At 38.0% G+C, this 20,118-nt stretch overlaps 1 protein-coding gene across 1 annotated transcript; it reads right to left on the minus strand.

Annotated features, from left to right (window-relative positions):
• Positions 1–1,993: 1,993 nt before the first annotated feature.
• LOC145600665 (uncharacterized) lies at positions 1,994–3,995 on the minus strand. Its single transcript, XM_081656548.1, has 2 exons — positions 2,414–3,995; positions 1,994–2,100 (listed from the first exon to the last, which is right to left on the minus strand). The coding sequence occupies exons 1-2, from the start codon at positions 3,993–3,995 to the stop codon at positions 1,994–1,996; spliced, it is 1,689 nt and encodes a 562-aa protein (XP_081512674.1).
• Between the last annotated feature and the right edge of the window lie 16,123 nt (positions 3,996–20,118).

Below are 20,118 nucleotides of genomic sequence, written 5' to 3' on the forward strand. Positions count from 1 at the left end.
TCAGCGTCAGTGTAAGTAATAAGTCGATGAGAAACAGTCGGATATAAATGTAAGCCGTGATCGATCAATGGTACCCTGAACATAACGCAGAATGCGTTTCAATGCCTCATAGTGAGGTTCCCGGGGATCATGCATAAAAAGACACACCTGTTGTACCGCATATGCAATATCTGGCCTAGTAAAAGTGAGATACTGAAGAGCACCTGCTAAACTGCGATACAATGTAGGATCCCGAAAAGGTGGCCCTGCATCTGCACTAAGTTTGGACTTAGTGTCAACTGGAGTGGCTGCAGGTTTACAAGAGGCCATACCTGCACGCTCTAAAATCTCCTGTGCATACTTTTCCTGTGAAAGTAGCAAATAAGAAGGTTTTCGGGTTACAACAATACCCAAAAAATAACTCAGAGGACCCAAGTCAGTCATAGGAAACTCAGTTTGTAACTGAGATATGATCCCTGCACGCAACCTGTCAGATGAGGTAGCTAATATAATATCATCAACATAAAGAAGCAAATATGCCATATCATCACCCTGTCGGAAAGTGAAGAGAGAAGTGTCACTCTTAGAAATGACAAAGCCCAACTTAATAAGAAAATTTGCAAAGCGTTGGTACCAAGCTCTGGGAGCTTGCTTTAAACCATAGAGAGCCTTGCGGAGACGACAAACATGGTTGGGCGCTCTCTGATCTAGAAAACCCGGAGGTTGATGCATATAAACAGTTTCTTTAAGTCACCATGTAAAAAGGCATTTTTGACATCTAGTTGATGTATCGACCACTTTTTAGCCAAAGCTAAGCGGAGAACAATACGAATAGTGGCCGGTTTAACTACCGGACTGAAAGTCTCATCACAATCCACACCAATTTCCTGCGACCTGCCATCACATACAAGACGAGCTTTGTGCCTTTCAAGGTCACCATTAGACTTGTATTTATGCTTAAATAGCCACATACAATTAACAACATTCACCCCCGCAGTCCTAGGCACCAATTCCCATGTCCCTGTTTTAATTAAAGCACTATATTCATCATTCATCGCCGCATTCCAATTATGGTCATTTAAAGCTTGTTTATAGGACTTTGGAAGTGGTGATTTATGAAAATGGGGACCCAAAGGTTGAACTGTGAGGTTACAATATTTCGGGTTTGGTTTAAAAATACCCCGTTGACTACGGGTGACTTGGGGAGAGGGAGGTGGTGGCCGAGTGGGTTGTATGGGCTGAACACCACGCAAAGGTGGCGGGGTATAAGCAGGTGTAGTGATCGCTGGGCCGCTAGGTGCAACTGGGCTGGACAGAGGAGATCGCGGGCTTGCCACGGCAGAAATTAGACTGTCGCAGCCCAGCTGCGATGTGGGCTGGTGAGAAGGGGAGTGCGGGGTTTGCAGGGGAGTGACTGAGGTTGGGTTTGAGCCTCGGTTTGTGGTTTGTGAGCCACAATTTGGAGATGAAGGAGAGGGTGGGGCGTGGTATTGGGCTGTGGTTTGTGAGCCACGGCTTTGGGTATTAGGAGAGGGAGTTTGGGCTGTTTGTTGCGGACTGAGTAAATGGGGATGCAACAAATCAGGTGATGGAGAATCATCCACCAAAAAATCATAATCATTACTACGGAAATGTGCTAGATTCCGAAAAGGGAAGGTAGATTCATCAAAGGTGACATGACGCGAGATTATAATTTTATTGGTGGTGATTTCAAGACACCTATACCCTCTATGGTCAATGGGATAGCCCAAGAACACGCATGGTGTTGAACGAGGAGCTAATTTATGTGGAGCTGTAGCAGACAAGTTAGGAAAACAAAGACACCCAAAGACACGAATGTGATCATACGAAGGAGTTTTTCCAAACAAGGCAAGAGCCGGAGTATTGTTTTTAAGAGCTTTGGTTGGCAAAATATTTAGAAGATAAGTGGCTGTTTCAAGAGCATAAAACCAATACGAGGGGGGGAGAGACGCATGAAAGAGAATTGTACGCTTAATATTATTAATTGTACGAATCATACGTTCAGCTTTGTCATTTTGGGAAGATGTGTGAGGACAAGAGAAGCGGAAAAGCATCCCATGGTCAATACATTTTTGCTTAAATGGGTCATTATCGAATTCCCTACCATGATCACATTGAAAGCATTTAATTTGACGTTCAAATTGGGTTTCAACATATTTTCGGAAATTGATAAAGGATTGAAAAGCTTGAGATTTGTATTTTAGAGGAATTGTCCACACAAAGTGAGTATGATCATCTAATAAGACTAGATAATGTTTGTGACCTTGAGTACTACGAATGGGAGATGTCCATAAATCGGCATGTATAATGTCAAAAGCACAAACTGTAGTATTATTAGAATTATCAAAGGGTAGTCGAGTATGTTTTCCTAATTGACATGAATTGCAAAACGTGGAGTCATGCTCCTTATTACAATAAATATGATTTTTAGACTTAAGATAGCTAAAAATTTGAGCTCCAGGGTGTCCTAGACGACTATGCCAAGTAGAAGGTGAAACAACAGTGAGGGAAGTAGCAAGGCAGGTTGACAGAGTGGACTTGGTGGTTCGGACTGGATATAGGTCTCCCAAACTATCACATCTCGTTATGATGTTCCCCGTACGAAGATCCTTCACAGAAAAACCAAAAGGATCAAACTCAATAGACACAGAATTATCAGAGGTAAATTTACGGACTAAAATAAGGTTCTTTATGAGTTGAGGTGCTAGGAGGACATCACGAAGGACAAGAGGTGTTTTAGTATGGGGAAGGGTGCTATGACCATAACCTGTTACTGGAATACGATGACCATTACCAACTAAAATATGATTTTTAGTGCTTAAATTAAACAAGGGTAAGAGATTACCAGCGTTATTCGTCATGTGAGAAGTTGCACCCAAATCCACGTACCACTGATTGTCGGGATTTGGAAGAGTCATCGTGGAGAAAAAAGATGCCAATTCCGTTGGTGTCATAGGCTGCCCATATTGGGCCGCGTATGCTTGCTGAGGTGTGGGCTGACCGAGGATGGATTGCTGCTGGACTGGAAACGGAGCAGGTGGCCTGACCCAAGTAGCTTGTTGAGCCCACTGCTGAAAACTTGCCCACAGTTGCTGCTGAGTTGGGCCTGCTTGATTAGAAGGAGTGGACTGGGCTGATTGGGCCGTTTGTGGCTGCTGAGAATTGCCACGCCCTCTGCCTTTTCCCTTAGCCTTGCCTCCCCTCCCTTTGCTGCTGCGTCCACCGCCACCACCACCCCTGTCCTGCTGCTGTTGCGGTGGCTGCTGCTGTTGGGCGGCTGCCGCGGAGGTGGTGGTGGTGTTGTTGACTTGCGCCACAAAGGCTTGCCCGGAATTTTCTTTGGCCGATTTTCTTGACTCCTCTAACAAAATTCTTGATCTTGCTTCATCAAATCCGGGAAGAGGGCGAATTTGAGTGATGGATTGAGCCACTCCATCATAGTCCGAGTCAATTAAACCTGCACACAGACGAAGAACCAAAGTTCTCTCGGATACGGGTTGACCAACATTAGCAAGTTGGTCTTTGAGTTCCTTCAATTTCTGACAATAAGAAGACACGTCTGGAAAATTCTCAACAAAAAGATTGTTAAATTGATTTTCAAGGTATATAGCACGAATTTCACCATTATCTTGAAAAATATTAGCAAGCCTATCCCAAGTTTCTTGTGCCGTAGCATTCTTGTACAACACCGTGCTTCGTAAATCTGCAGAAATTGTATTATAAATCCACTTTTTCACAATTGAGTCAAGGTGGTTCCACTGCGCCGAGGTGAGATCCGTAGGACGAGGTGATTTTGGATCTATATGGTCGATAACATTGCAGGAATGACAATGAATCTCAAAGAGTTCAACCCAACTACCATAATTCCCTTTGTCACGATCAAGAATTTCCGGGACCTCATTCTTGATATTGCTAATAGAATTAGCAGGGTGGTAGTCGTTAGAGGGTGGAGGAGGAGGAGTAGGTGTGGGTTGTATATCATCATCCTTGGCCATTGCTAAGTATGCCGAAACAAAACGTTACTGGAAACCAAAATAAGGCTAAAGACAAAGAAACTAGATGTTGCAGCAAAGTGGACCAAAAAGGAAGTTAGCAATTTAGGTGATGAAAAATACCACGAAGGATTAGAGTATGCGGAAGAAAAGAAAGGATCGGATTTTTTAGAAAATTAATTTTGTGGAACCCTAAAAAATCTAGGCTGTGATACCATGTTAGATTTCGGGAAAACTCCTTGGGTTGGAGTGTGTACCATTGAATAATATATATAGAGTTACAATACTAGTCCTAATCATGTTAGGAAACCTAGTACGATAAGAATACAAACTATATCACAAATATATACAAATATATCCTAATCTGCGACAAATATTATAATAATCCTATAATATCTATCACTTTTCTTATGTGTCTTAGCACAAATGCCCTGTTTCACTCTTTGAGAATTTGCTGATAGTTGTTTGTTGTCAATAGAGGTGTCAATTTAGATGTTCGGATCGGATTTTGGATTGTGTTGGGTTGGGTCGAGTACTCGAGTCTGGTCTATTTTAAAACTTCAATCATACTAAACTATTTTATCCACCTGAATCGAAATTTGAATTGGATACTTTTCAGATCGGTTTTTGCTAAAATACAATTAATAATATTCTCTGTCATTCTCATTCAATATGAACGGCCATATACAATAACTAGGTTAACTCCCATGCCATGCACGGTAATTTTTAATACTTAATACTTATCATTACTTTAACATTGTTATTTAATTATAAAAAATATTTACAAATTTATCACACTAAAGAAAACAAAGAAAATAATATATGCACGACTAATAAAAATAACTATGAATTACATTACAAAGTGATAGATAGAAATCTGTTATTGCATAATATTGTTGTATAGATTGTATTAAAAACTTCTCTAAGAAGCTTTGGCCAAAAAAATTAAAATAAGTAAAAAAAAAAAAAAAAACTTCTGGTGAAATTTTTTAACCAGGAGATGACATGTGTCACTCCTGGTTTCGCATTTAGTATAAAGTTATAGATTATAGATATAGACTAGGATACTTGGAGGGCGAGACCAATATCCCAAGATAATCACAAAATATCCTAACATATCTTTTCACAATATTTTCAACAATATTCACAATATCATCTTTCCTAATCCCCCCCCCCCAAGTTGGAAAGTACGGATCTCGGACACCCAACTTGCGAAGAATAAACTCGAACTTAGCTTTTCCCAAAGCCTTTGTAAAAATGACAGCCAACTAAACTGTCGTAGGAACATATGAAGGTATAATCGTCCCATCTGTAATCGCATCCCGAACAAAATGACAATCTGATTCAATATGTTTTGTTCGTTTATGAAACACTATATTTTGCGCAATATATAACGCTGACTGACTATCACAATAAAGGTGCATCCCATTCTCATGTTTAACACCTAAGTCACCAAGAAGGTGTTTCAACCACTTTAATTCACAAGTCGTTGCATTCATACAACGATATTCTGCTTCCGTTGAAGAAAGAGCAACAATAGGTTGCTTCTTGGTTTTCCATGACACTGGGGACAAACCAATAAGCACAAACCAACCACTCAAGGATCGTTTGGAGAGAAGACAACCTGCCCAATCTGAATCACACCAACCTTCCAACTGTAAGGCATTATCAGATCTCAATAAAATTCCCTGTTCCGGACTCTTCTTCAAATATCTAACAACTCGCAGAGATGCTTCCCAATTATCAATCCTGGGATTTTGCATAAACTATGATAAAATATGAGCAGAATATGCTAAATCCGGTCTCGTAACAGACAAATAAATCAATCGGCATATGAGACGACGATATTTCTCCACATCATGAAAAAACTCTCCCTGAGCCAAAGCCAACCTGTGGTTTTGCTCCATAGGAACTCTGCAGGTTTAGCATCTAGTAAACCTACCTCAGTAATGATTTCCAACGCATACTTCCTCTGGCAAATAAAAATTCCCTGTTTATTCCGGGCTACCTCTAGCCCCAAAAAATATTTCAACAATCCAAGATCTTTCATCTTGAAACAATTCCCAAGTATGATTTAAAATTGAGCATAGCAGTTTTATCATTGCCTGCGGCAATTAAATCATCGACATATACTAACACGTTGAGCTGCATATTACCCTTTGTCTGGGTAAATAAAGATAATCATAATCTGACTGTTTAAAGCCATAATTTTTCAAAGCGGTAGCTAGCTTTGCAAACCAGCATCTCGGAGCTTGTTTAAGCCCATAAAATTATTTCTTCATCCTGCAAACTTTGTCAGTATTATTTTTCTCAAAACCATGGGGAATTTTCATATATACCTCTTCCACCAAATCGCCATGAAGAAAGGCATTGTGAACGTCCATTTGATGGACTTCCCAATTTTTCACCGCCGCTACTGCAAGAAATGTTCGAACTGTTACCATTTTTGCTACCAGAGCAAATGTCTCATTGTAGTCTAATCCTTCAACCTGATGATGGCCAAAGATGACTAATCTCGCTTTCAATTTCTGCAAGTTTCCATGCTCATCATATTTTTCTTTGTACACCCAGTTACTTCCGAGTGCCCTTTTACCGGGTGGTAATTTTTCTAGCACCCAAGTGCCCTGTTCTTCAAGTGCCTGTATCTCATCTGCCATAGCTTTTCTCCAACCCTCAGGTTTCATGGCTTCTTTGAAACTTTTGGGTTTATTTTCTCCTGTAATAGCTGCAATATATTTTCTATGTTTCACATAAAATCGGTGAGAATCAACAAAATGTGTTATAGGTAAACAGTACCTGAGGAAGTGATGTCACAGGTGAACGTTGAGTTGATGTAGATGGACTTTTATTTCGGATAGTATGTGTCACATAGTCACGAAGTTTAACCGAGGGAAGCTTCGTTCTCATGCCTTTACCCAAGGCCTCGTCATTATTTGGCTGCACATAATCTGTTGAATCACTATTATGCCCCTACTGCTGATATGTCCATTTTATATAGAGATTTACCCCCGTCCCTTTGTCGTAATTAGTAGTGTTTTTGGCTCTTTCGAGCCACTTTTATTACTAATTGGTGTTTTCCAGTGTTTTCGTAGTTTTGTTTGAGTTTTGTAGGAAATTGCACATTATGAGCATTTTCCCGGATTTTCGAGGAGCGACTACGAGCATTGGAGGAACACGACCACTCATGATAGCCCAAGACCGGTTGGAAGAAGCAAATCGGTGATTAAGGGCTCGGTATTGGAAATCCCGAGGCATTTGGGCCAAGTTCGAAGACCCAAGGAAGAAAACTCGATTGGGCCGAGGATGAGAGGCCCAATCGAGGTGCATAGCTTAGCCCAAGAGCCTCGCCCAGATCCACAAGGCCCCGCCCAAAAGGCGCACCCGGCCGGGCGGGGCGAAGCAACGCTTAGCAAGGGCTCGGCCCGGAGCACGCATGTATTTGAGGAGATAATTAGGCTTCGATCAGTTTTGTTTAACGTATAACTCTTGCTTAGTATTAATGTAATTTTTTAGGTAAGTTTAGACACTTCTCTACACTATTATTATTTTTCTTCTCTCTACTTAGACTTTCTCTCTCTAGACTTTTATTTTCTCTTGTTCCTAAACTCCGTTTGCAATTCCGTCGATTCGGTACGATTTCTCTTTTATCAATCTCAGTATTTTTATTCTTTCAATTCCTTAAGCCTTGTTTAATTACTTTGATTTGTTTAGCTTTAATCATGTCTGAGTAGTTCTCTTTCTAGGGTTTATGGGGATCTAATAAATAATATGAAGGGGTAATTTATGGTTGTTAATTGTTAATGTTTAATTGATTTCCTGTTCATTGTTTAAATGCTATGCAATTAGATTTGGCCAGATTTAATTGTATGAGTTTAGAAATATTGATTCGAGATTCGAGAGATGAGAATTGATGTTTAGGCTTAGTTTCAATAGGCAGATTAATTTATAAATGGTTAGGTCGAGATTCGAGAGATGAGATTTAATACCGGTAAATTAACTCTGTGATTGTAATACGTAGAGAAAGCCCTTTATGATCTGATTAATTAATGCATTGATGATTGATTATTATGTTTTACCCTTGAATATTGTTTATTAGTGAACCTATGCCCTAGGCTTTATTATTATTGATTTCTTCCTGATTTATTTCTCTTACTCATAATTCTTCGTAGTATAGATCTTAATCACAAAAATATTGGTTACTATTGATAATTTAGATTATAATAATTAATTAGGAGTAGAAAGACTTGTTTCCCTGTGGATTCGACCCTACTTCCCTATCTGCATAAGCTAGAGGACTTAGGTAAATATTTTTGATTAGGTGATACGACTTTAGCCTGTCAGCTGCCCACCTTGCAGCTCTGATTGGGGCAGGGGAGTAGGAGAAACGTGCTACCCAGGCACGGTATGTGGGCTGTCAAACTGATCAGCAACACCAGTGAGCGCTGGAGAGCCAACAGGCGGATCAGTTTGCCTGGCAGTCTTTCTCGCGGGCTAGTCGTGGGCTGTGGCCTCTTGCCGCAGGCTGGCTGCGGTGCGGTCTGCCACCCCTTCATCAATTCTCTCGTCTCTCACACACCTCTCTTCGTCCTCCCAACACCACTCATCATCACTCACACCCTCTTCTATGCAAGGTATAGGTTTCTCATTCACACTAGGGGTGATGAAAGGAAATTCATTCTCATGAAAAATCACATACCTCGAAACAAATATCTCTCGGGTCGCCAAATCATACACCTTCCACCCCTTTTCCCGAAAGGATATCCAAGGAACTCACATTTTCTACTTCGACTTGCAAAATTATCACCCTTACTTCTTTGATTGTAAGCATAATATAAGCATCCAAACACCCGAATATACTCATATGAAGGTTGTTTGTCAAATAAAATATCACAAGGGGGTTTTTAATAAAGTAAACGAGATGGTGTTCTATTTATCAAATGACAAGCAGTTTGGACACACTCCCCCCAAAATTTGAGAGGCAAATTTGCTTGAAATCGTAAAGCTCTATCAACATTCAAGATATGCTGATGTTTTCTCTCAACATGCCCATTTTGTTGAGGCGTGCCTACACATGAGGTCTCAAAATATATCCCATTTGTAAAAAAAAATACTCCTTCAAAGAATTAAACTTCGTACCATTATCACTACGAACAACTTTAATTTCTTGAGAAAACTGACGTTTCACAATAGCCACAAAATTATAAAACATGTACTCAACTTTCGTTTTATTCCTTATTAGATAAGTCCACACACCCCTTGAATAATCATCGACACTGGTTAAAAAATAATGAGCACCGTACGACGATGGAGTCTTATAAGGACCCCACAAATCTAAATGTACTAGTTCAAAAATCCGACTAGCTTTATTTTGACTCAAAGGAAAACTACTCCTATTGTTTTGCCCGATGACATACATCACATTATTTAAATTTATTACTACCACGATTCACAAATTGCAGTTGTTGTAGTACTTTTGCCGAAGGAGCACCAAACGTTTATGCCACAACTTTGTCGAATGATCCCCATCTATCTTCAAAGTCTTCACCGTAGGAATACCCCGAAAATAATAAAGTCCATCTACTCGTTCACCCGCTCCAATCAACTTCCTCGTTGTTAGGTCCTGTATAACACAAAGTTTTTTAGTAAATTACATGACACAATTTGAGTCATCACATAATTGAGTCGCCGAAATTAAATTACAATTTAATTGCGGTACATAAAGAACATTCTCAATAGTCAAGCCCCCTTGCAAAATCATTGAGCCAATTTTGTTAGCATTGGCATATTTTCCATCCGGCAATCCCACCAAACGATTTTGAACAGTAGAAACATTTGCAACAAAGATAACTCGCAAGTGACATGATTTGATGCCCCGGTGTCAATAATCCAACCCTGATCATGCTTACTATTAGTCTTGGATTTAAGACTATTTAGATGACTAAGAAGCTGTTGGTATTGATCGGAAGAAAGAACTACAAGAGGAGTGCAGTTGGACTGTCTTGGAGATGCCCCGACCAAATTGTTGCCACGGACAGAGGCAACAACACATCCCCCACCTCGGCCCCTGTCACGTGTCCACCCTTACATATCGCTGTCTCGCCCCAACTACGAAATTCGAGAAGCCTAAAGCAGGCAGCCCTATCATGACCCTCACTATTGCAGATAGTACAGAAACGTTGCTCACCACGTCCAGCCATCACACCCACAATGTAATGGTGCTACAATATCTCAAAGCAAATTATGATCAGTCAATCACAAAATATCACTCAAATCCCCACAATTGTAATTTGTATTCCCACAATCTCAATCACCACTCCCAATATTTATAAGTGTGAACTCTCACAATAAAAAAAAAAAATTGTCACTCAAATATATGATCCCACACAGTAGGATGCCGCAAATAATCCTCGCAATGGAAGAAAAATTAATTTATGTGTACTCTCACACTCCTCACGATTTCACAAAATTATGTAAATTACGTGTGATCAATTCGGCGGTAAAAAAATTTTGGATCTTAAAATTTTGTGAACTCTCACAAACGCACAACAAAGAGCAATGTCTATAAAAAACAATGTTCAAGAAAAATTAAATTTGGATCTCATAGGGCTATTAATACCATGCTAAAATATAATGACTAATATTCTCAGTCATTCTCATTCAATATGAATGGCCATATACAACAATATAGACTAGGATACTTGGAGGGGAAGACCAAATATCCCAAGATAATCACAAAATATCCTAAGATATCTTTTCACAATATTTTCAACAATATTCATAATATTATCTTTCCTAATAGTTTTGGATCGAGTTGGGTCAGGTGTGGACGTGTGGTTTAGACACCTCTAATTGTTAGTTGTTTAACTTTGTTGGTTTGACATCGTGTTAACATTGGCAGTTTATAAGAGCATCTCCAATGGTATACAAAAAGGACCTACTTGCAAATTAAATTAAATTGTAAGCACATTGGAGTGACAATATTGATGTAGCTAAATCAAACAATGTTGCTTGATTTTTAATAGAAAACTTCATCCTTCTTATATTATAACATGTGTATGATAGAATAAATATATATATATATATATATATATATATATATATATATATATATATATATATATATATATATATATATATATATATATATATATATATGTATATATGTATATATGTATATATATATGTATATATGTACACATATATATATATGTACACACACACACACACACACACACACACACATATATATATATAGGAAAAATTAGAAAAAATAATCCCAACTTTCATCAATTTTGGTGGAATAATCCCAACTTTCATTTATTCTGGAATAATTCGAACTTTGGGGGGTCTTTTTTTTCTTCAATCCCAAATACCGGTTACCGGTAGAATGGGTTTCTTTTTATAAAAAAAAATGACATGTGTCACGCTTTAATTGGTTAAAAAATATAAAAACAAAAAAGAACAAACAAAATTAAAAAAAAAAAAATAAAAACAAAAAGCCATCCAAACCCCAACCACCATAACAACTCCGGCAACCCACGTAGCCCAGCCACAATCCTCGCCGGACCGTCGTCCTTCCCCCACCACTAGAGTCGCTGCTTCCCCTAAGCCACAGTCCCCCTCCCCGAAATGGCGAAGCCTCCAAGCAACCACCTATACAACCCATCGATCCTCCATTTCGAAAACTTCCAACCACCACTTCGCTTACCCCGAAACCCTAGCGTCTAGGGTTTTCGACAGTGAGGAAGTGGTTGTTGGGGGGTTTTCGAGAGTAGGGGAAGAGTTTCGAGGGTGTTTCGAATGGTTTATGGGAGTGGACAAGGTGGTTTTGAGGGATAGATTTTCGTTGGGGCTGGTGGTTTTTGAGGATTTTCGAGTAGGGGCTGGTGGTTTTACGGGATTTTCGAGAGTGGGGCTGGTGTTTTTGGGGTTTTCGAAAGTGGGGCTGGTGGTTTTAGGGATTTTCGAAAGTGGGGCTGATGGTGGCGTGGAAGTTTCGGGGAGGGGGATGGTGGTTTGGCTGAAAATCCAATCGGAAAAGGAGGGGTTTGGGGATGGAGGTGGGTCGCAACACCGACTCAGGGGGTTTGGGGGGAAGCGACGCGCTCTTGGGGCAAGGGTAGGGAAGGGTAGGCGCGGCCGACGGTGGCAGCCCCTGGCAGGTGGTGGTGGTGGTGGTGGGGGTTGCAGTGTGGTCAGGTAGGGGATGAGTTTTCTGGTTTTTTTTTTAAAAAAATAAACATTAATTTTTTTTTTTTTTTTTTTTGGACCAATTGTAGATTGACACGTGTCACATAACCTGTTATAACAGGTCATTGACTTTTGTTGACCGGTTTGGGATTGAAGAAAAAGAACACCCCCCAAAGTTCGGATTATTCCAGAATAATCCAAAGTTGGGATTATTCTACCAAAATTGATGAAAGTTGGGATTATTTTTTCTAATTTTTCCTATATATATATATATATATATATATATATATATATATATATATATATATATATATATATATATATATATATATATGTTTCCAAGCTACAATATTCTATTGCTCATCATTAGAGTACTTTGTAGCTTTAAAAAATTAGTTTGAAATTTTGATATATCAAGTTAAGCCACAAGCCTTTGTAGCTTACCATTGGAGATGCTCTAATAGATTGGTCTTTTCTACTTGTCGTAGTATTACATGGGTCTTATGGTTTATATTGGATTTGATCTTGGTTGTATAGAGTTTTTTTGAAAATCCAATTGGTCGTTGGTTGTAACTATACAAAATGAATTTTAAGGACATTATTTTGTGAACTTACTCATCTATCATAGTTGTTGCTCCATTAGGTTCTTTTTTTTTTTAATTTTAAGTATTACACTTTAACTAACACATAGTTTTAAACAAGTTAATTGACTTTAATGGTAGAACGAATAAGATAGTGAGCGATATTTAATTGAAAAAAAGTAAGGCATGTGATAAAAATGTAGTAGAGTTTGAGTGGAGATCGTAAGATGTGAGAGAAGTAGTATTAACTCCGTAGGTTTTTTGCCAAATAAAAGTGTAACTTTAAAAATTATATATAAAAAAAATAAAATAAAGGCCACATTTGGTAAGTGTAGCACTTTAAAAAATGAGGAAATGATAACTAAGTACAAAATATTAACACAAACTATAAGGAGGGTGTTCCCATCGTAGGGGGTCCTTCTCCTTAGATGCCCATGGCCCTTTAAAAGCCTGAGACTTTACACTTGTTAGGGTGTATTAGGATTTGAATTCCTGATTGTTTGGGGGACCTTGAATTAGAATTGATTCTATCATTACGCTTTTTTGTAAGAAACAAGTAGGAGTCGCCAATGAGTTTTAAGAAAACTCAAAAACCTCGTTCATGTCTTTCTCCCAACTGGAGTTCATGGGATAATTAGCACGAATCGTAAGTTTACTCATGCCCAAATTGGTCTACATAAACCAGAAATGAGTTCGGGAGTGAGGGTACTAAGATAATGTTCCCTTAGGGGAATCGCTATCCTAGCCCTAGTGCGGCCTCTACTAGCTCTTCTTTTTTTCACAATTTCACCACCAAACAATACATGTAATGTGATACCTAAAACTAAGTTAATTGTTTATCAAAAAAAAAAAAAAAAAAAAAACACTAAGTTAATTGATTTATCTACACGCATCAATCGCGTAGGAATTACATTGCAAGAGTCGTTATTCTTTATTAAATTCGAATTCGTGAAAAGAATAAAAATAATTTAAACAAGATTCGCCTTGGCTTAAGTGATCAATCAATAATTAATTATTCAATTCTATTCTTATTTAACGCAAGATACTATGTGGAATTGATTAATTGAAGTCCGTTTAAAAGTGATCAAACAACATAACTATTTGATTAAGGTTGTTTTAAACAATAAAATAAATATGATTGATCTAAGTGCTTGGGATTTTACCACTTCTCTTTGCTAGATCTACATTTAGAACACTTATGGATTCCTTCTTGTTCGGGAACCTCCACCGTAGTAACAAGTATAAAGGGGGTGAGTGTTTTGGACAAAAGGGTTTGGTAGCACGCAAGTGCACAAAGTTTCTGCCAGAGTTTTTGATTACTTTATGTCCGTTTGAGCCTCGTATTAAGCCTCGTTAAGGGTTTTAAATCATCTGCCGCAGCAAGTGTCGTGCGCATCTGGATGAGTTACGGGCGGCATCTTAGCGCAAGTAATTTGGTTGCGCTGCTATGGGTAGCGCAACTAAATGTCTTGCGCACGGTATTATGGTAAGATTCGATTTTACATTTTTATGAAATTCTGAATCTTTCGCGAGCGCATCACTAGCTGTTGCGCTAGGTGTCGCACACAACTAAATTAGTTCTATGCGCCAGGCCAGCGCGACTCATTGAGATGCGCGCGGAATAGCATTTATTTTTAACCTAGGCGCCTCTAAATCCATTATTTTTAGGTTTTAAGCTCGAGCTTAAGCCTAATTATGATCGGGCTTAGTTTGTTGGACCTTATTGCATTTGTTTTTGGGCTAGGCTAGTCATTTTTGTGTCACTAGTAGAAAATACTAAATGGCAAGCGGTTCAAACCCCCTAATGGCAAGCGGTTTTGAACCGCATGCTCTTAGGGGGCTTGCCATTTGGGCTTTTAAATGGCAAGCGGTTCAGAACCGCTTGCCATTTAAAGAGAAAGGGCAGCGGTTTTGGCGCCAAACCGCTGCCCATTAGGGCTATAAAAAATAAAAATAAAAAAAAAAAATTTGGGTTTTTTTCACTTAAATTGATACACAATCAAAATATATGTAAAAAAGTTAATATTTTCATTAATTAATTGTTATAATATTACATTTTCATCCAAAAAAATTAATACGGAGTACAAGTAATTGCCCATTCCCTATCCTACACCCCACTTTCTTAACCTCCACCACACCAAAGCAAACCAAACTCCCCTGCTCCCTCACTTAACCTGCAGCCACGCCCAACCACCACCGCTAATCTGAAGCAGCGCCCAAATCTGAAGCCACGCCCAAGTCCAAACCACCACCGCAACTGAAACATAAAAAAAAATTAATAAAATTAAAAAAAAAAAAAAGCTCAAAATAATTACTAAATTGAAGCAGAATTGAAATTTGAAATAAATAAATTTTACTCAAAAAATAAGCTAACCGTTCACAAAATGCATATAGAAGTTGAAATTTGAAATAAATAAAACTAGATCTAAATTCTTACCTAGATATATATTAGATCTGAAAATGGTGGTGTTGTTGTTGGTGGTTGTCGCGTCGGTTGTGTGGTTGTTGGTGGTTGTTGCGTCGGTAGTGTGGTTGTTGGTGGTTGTCGCGTCGGTGGGTTACGTCGGTAGCGTTGTTGGTGGTTGTCGCGTCGGTGGGTTGCGATGGTAGTGTTGTTGGTGGTGGTTGTCGCGTCGGTGGGTTGCTCGGTTGTTGTTGCTCGGTGGTCGGTGTATTGCTTGGTGGTCGATGTCGTGAAGGAGATGAGAGATGAAAGAGAAGGAGATGAGAGAAGAAAAGATGACGGGAAGTGAGGGGAGAAGAGAGAGAATTGAGGGGTAAGGGGAGGAGAGAGAGCGTGAGAATTGAGGGGAGGAGAGAGAGCGCTGAGGGGTAATGGGAGGAGAGAGAGTGTGAGAATTGAGGGAAATAGATGGGCTTTTCATGTTTTAGGGTTTTTCTAACAAATGGCAAGCGGTTTAAAGTTCAAACCGCTTGCCATTTACATTTTTGCAAGCGGTTCACCTAAAACCGCTTGCCATTTGCTTATTTCAGTTTTTTTTTTTTTTTTGGTGTTTTTGGAAGCGGAATTCAATAACCGCTTGCCATTTGGGGCTTCCCATTTACTTTATTCTACTAGTGTGTCTTTGTGATTTAATCAGTTATCTATAAGTGTTCTTCACGTTAATCCAACATGAAGATGGTTTTATTTATCGTCATTGCACTTCCTGTCGGGACGGGAGGCCAAAAGTAGATGTCTACACAAACTTTCATATGTGGCTGGCCATACAGTGTGGCCAACCATAATTTTTTTAATTTTTATTTTTTTAATTCAACATCACGTTTTCTCTCCTCTTCTCTCCTGTTCTTCGATTAATTCTCCAGATTTTCCCTTTTTTAGTTTTAGGGTTCCATCTTCTTCTGTTCTTCAATTAATTTCCCAATTTAATTTCCAGATTCTCTCTACCTCTTTTCTTCAGTTCTTCAATAATTTCCCCAATTTCCAGAATTTTTTTTACAATTCGCAGCTTGGAGGTGCAAAAGAAGAGGGGGAAGAAGATGAAGTGATAATGGCAGGTCTTGTTAACGATGTAGATCATTATTCACCTCTGAATTTTTCGTCTTGCTCGGTTTGTGTAATTATGAAGCGATATTGGTATCATTTCATTCGTTGTATTTACAAGCATCACTGTAATGTTGAGGATGAGGTAGGTGCTGGTGTTTTGTCTGTGTAATTATGCTTATAATTTTGTCGATTATTGCTAGGGGGTTACTAGGGTTATTAGAGGGGTTACTTAAGTGGGGTTACTAGATGAGTTACTTGAGGGGTACTTAAGGGAGGTTACTAGAGGGGTTACTCAAGTGGGGTTACTAGAGGGGTTACTTAAGTGGGGTTACTGGAGGGGTTACTGATGTGGCACCTTGTCGCACCGTATGGCTGGCCGCACGTACCGAAAACTTGCTGAAATTTTAGTTAGCAATTAATATGTATAAGTTTTTTTACGAGGATTAATATGTTATTTATCAATTAATATAAAAATAGGAAAAATGAAAAAAATCAATTTTTGCATTATCCAACCTTGTGATTATTCCATCAAAATCCAACATTTAACCCCCACCTTTATCTAAAGATCCATTATCTATTTATGATTGGTTTTTATAAGTTAGAGGTGATCAAAATTCGGGCCGGGCCGGGCCTTAACACTATTTCTCGTGCCCAAAACCCGCAAAAATGTAGCGGGCTTGTCGGGCCAAAATGGGCTTTTCGGGTTTTTTCGGGCCGTGTTTGGGCTTTTTAACTAAAAATGTGTTTTTATGCTTGCCCAAACCCGCCCTATTTTCGGGCCGGATCAGGTCGGGCTAGTAGGTCGGGCCAATGTTGATCACCTCTATTATAAGTTATATGCCACGTGTTAGCTTTTAATATGTCCATTATTTTTATATTTATTATTAAAAAACAGAAAAAAAAAAATTCAAAAATATTAAGGCCCCCACCCCTAAAATTTAAGCACAACCCCTTGCTACCTACTCAAACACTGCACAACCCCATGCTACTCAAATACCGACCACCGGACCACCAATCACGCCAACCACCAGCCCACCGACAACACTTTGAAAGTCTGAAACAGACCACCTAACCCATGAAACCCCCCCTTCTGCGAAAATCCCCACCCATGAAACCCCCTTCCACAAAACCCCCTTCCATCTCGCGTGAAAGTCTATTTTGTTTAATTGGTGTCGTATGTTGTTGTAATTGGTGGTTGCTTGCGGTGGTTTAAAGGTGGCGATTATGGTGATTGTAAGTAGTTGCGGCTATCGTTGATTATGGGTAGGATAGGCGGTGGATGCGGATTAGTTAAGCGACTGTTGTTGAAGGATGCGTTGTTGGAGCTTTGGTTGTAGTGTGGGTTGTCGGGTCGGCTCTTGTCAAGGTTAGGTTTCGGAGCGGCAGAGGGTGGCGCTAAGGGTTTCGGAGCGGCGGCTGGGTGGGTCTTGGGGTTTCAAGGTAACGCTAGTGGTGTTGTGGTAGCACCTCCGGGTGCAATGGAGGATGGAGTGGTTGGAGGGGAGTGGCTGCTATGAAAAGGGATGGGGAGGTAGAAGGAGAGTGAAATAAATAAATAATTATTTTAACTTGTTTAACAGGTTACTGATCAAATGGATATGTTAATGAAGATAGGGGGTAAAGGTTGGATTTTTGTACGATAAACGAAAGGTTGGATTTTTAAGGGAATAAAGTGCAAAGATTAGATTTTTAATTTTTATTTTTCCTTGGAAAAATTGGCCGCAACAACATCAACTATGACCAAGGTGCGTGTAGCAGCACAACCTTTTGAGAGTGCACTCAACATTACAAACTATGCACTTGGGTGCACATAACAACATAAATAACATTGGCAAAATTTAGATTTCTTATGAAAGTGAAATCTTAAATGTTTTTTGTAATGCCTTTTTGTTTAAATATATTTTTGTTTAATTCCATTCTACTTATTTTTCCATCTCATGTAATTAATAAGTAACCATTAATTATTTCAAAAAGTTTTTGCCATTATATTCTATCGTTTGATTATTCAATTACTTTTTTTTACATCTCATGTGATGATTGACTTAGTTTCTCTTCCATTATAATTAATTTTTTCCCTTTAAATCATTCTCTCTCAACCTCCACAATTTAAGTGTTGTACATCAAAAACAAAAAAAAATCAATTTGGCATATCCTAAAATCCAATTCTAAAATTATATTTTGAATTAAGTATTTAAAATCATTTTGTGGGTTTGGTATAAGAAAGTTACCTATATATGTATCCTGAAATCTTATAGAATAAAGGTATTCAAATGATTCTTTTTTTTTTTTTTTTTTAATTTATCAATTTAGTACTCCGTATTTAACTAAGTGGAAAGAGAAAGCAAACTAAGTCAATCATGTGAGATCGACATTAGAATAAGTAATTAGAGAAGCGAACAAACATTTATATTAGAACAAGCGAATAAGTATATATATATATATGTATGTTTATATGTATATGTATATTTATATATGTATATATATACATATACATATACATATACATATATATACATACATTTATATACATATATATATATATATATACATATATATATATATATATATGTATATGTATATATATACATATACATATATACATACATTTATATACATATACATAAATTCAAATAATATAAATTCAATTTCGTCGTTTAAATTAGTAGAATTGTCTTCTTCTTCATAATCTTAACATTTACCATATTAATCTAAAACTGAAGAAGAATAAAAAAAAATTACTCAAATTTGGCTTTAGAAAAACGCAAAAAATTGAGATAACAAATTTGATGGAAGAAAAAGATTGCTTGAATCACCAAAAAAAATGGAAGAAAGAAGTATAGTAGTTCATCAATGGAGAGGAGAGAGGAAAAATACAGGAAAAAGAATCTTTGAAAGTAGGAAAATGGGGTAAAAGAAGTATTGTGAGGGGAGTAGGAAAATGGGGTAAAAGAAGTATTGTGAGGGGATGAGAGAAAAAGAAAGGAGAGAGAAAATGGAATATCAAGTAAAAAAATGAGTTACTCACAAACCCACACGACCACACTTGCTTTATGAGGTCTGATTTACAATGAATTTATTGTAAACCAGCTTTTTTTAAAAGTTTGTGTTTCATTAATGAAAGATAGCCAAACGGCACTTACAAACAATTCCTAGGATTTCTAAAATTCCAATACAAATCACCTTTGAACTAGTTACATCGCAGATTCGATCAACGATCGCCTTAATAAAAAACTTCATCTGAAGCAATACAATCTGTGAGTTAGCGCTCATTCGGCTTGAGATCCACGGATGAGTAGTTGTTTGGGTGAAAAAACTCATATAGCCTTGTTGATACTTTCGGAGACGATGAAACCTTAAATCTTCAATCTTTAGCACACGAACAAACAAATAAAATAGAAACCGACTTTATATATTAGTGATATGATTTATGAAAATTTCAAATTCTATCCCCAAAACCTATCATTTCAAATTCTTACTTTCTTAATAAAAATAAATAAAAAATTAACTCTCTCTCCTCGGGTTAAACCCGATTTTCCCTTTTCTGATTTCTCTCTCCTCAGCTTGGTTTTGATATTCAATTCTTACATTTGAATTTTGAAATGAATATCATGCTTCCAAACACAACTTTATGGTACTCCATATTTCTGTACCATATATCAAAACATGAATATTAACAGAGTAAAAATTGAGCAATTGACCTCAGTCATCTTTCCAAACAAGCAGTGTATGAACAAGAATGATTTTTCTTTTTTATTGGGGAGGACTCAGTCCTGTATTTTTCTTTTTTTCCGAACAAAACTTTCATATATTTTGTAAAAGAGAATATATGCTGAAGTAATCAACCATTACA

The sequence above is a fragment of the Chenopodium album genome, chromosome 21, assembly GCF_948465745.1.
Source record: "Chenopodium album chromosome 21, dcCheAlbu1.1, whole genome shotgun sequence".
NCBI classification, from domain to species: domain Eukaryota; kingdom Viridiplantae; phylum Streptophyta; class Magnoliopsida; order Caryophyllales; family Amaranthaceae; genus Chenopodium; species Chenopodium album.

Bases quoted from the DNA above. Each gene is read 5' to 3' on its own strand.
- LOC145600665 (XM_081656548.1), bottom strand. From the start codon at position 3,995: ATGGCCAAGGATGATGATATACAACCCACACCTACTCCTCCTCCTCCA. The intron at 2,101-2,413 runs GTAATAAGGAGC...TGATCATGGTAG, and splicing joins GTCTAAAAATCATATTTATT to GGAATTCGATAATGACCCAT.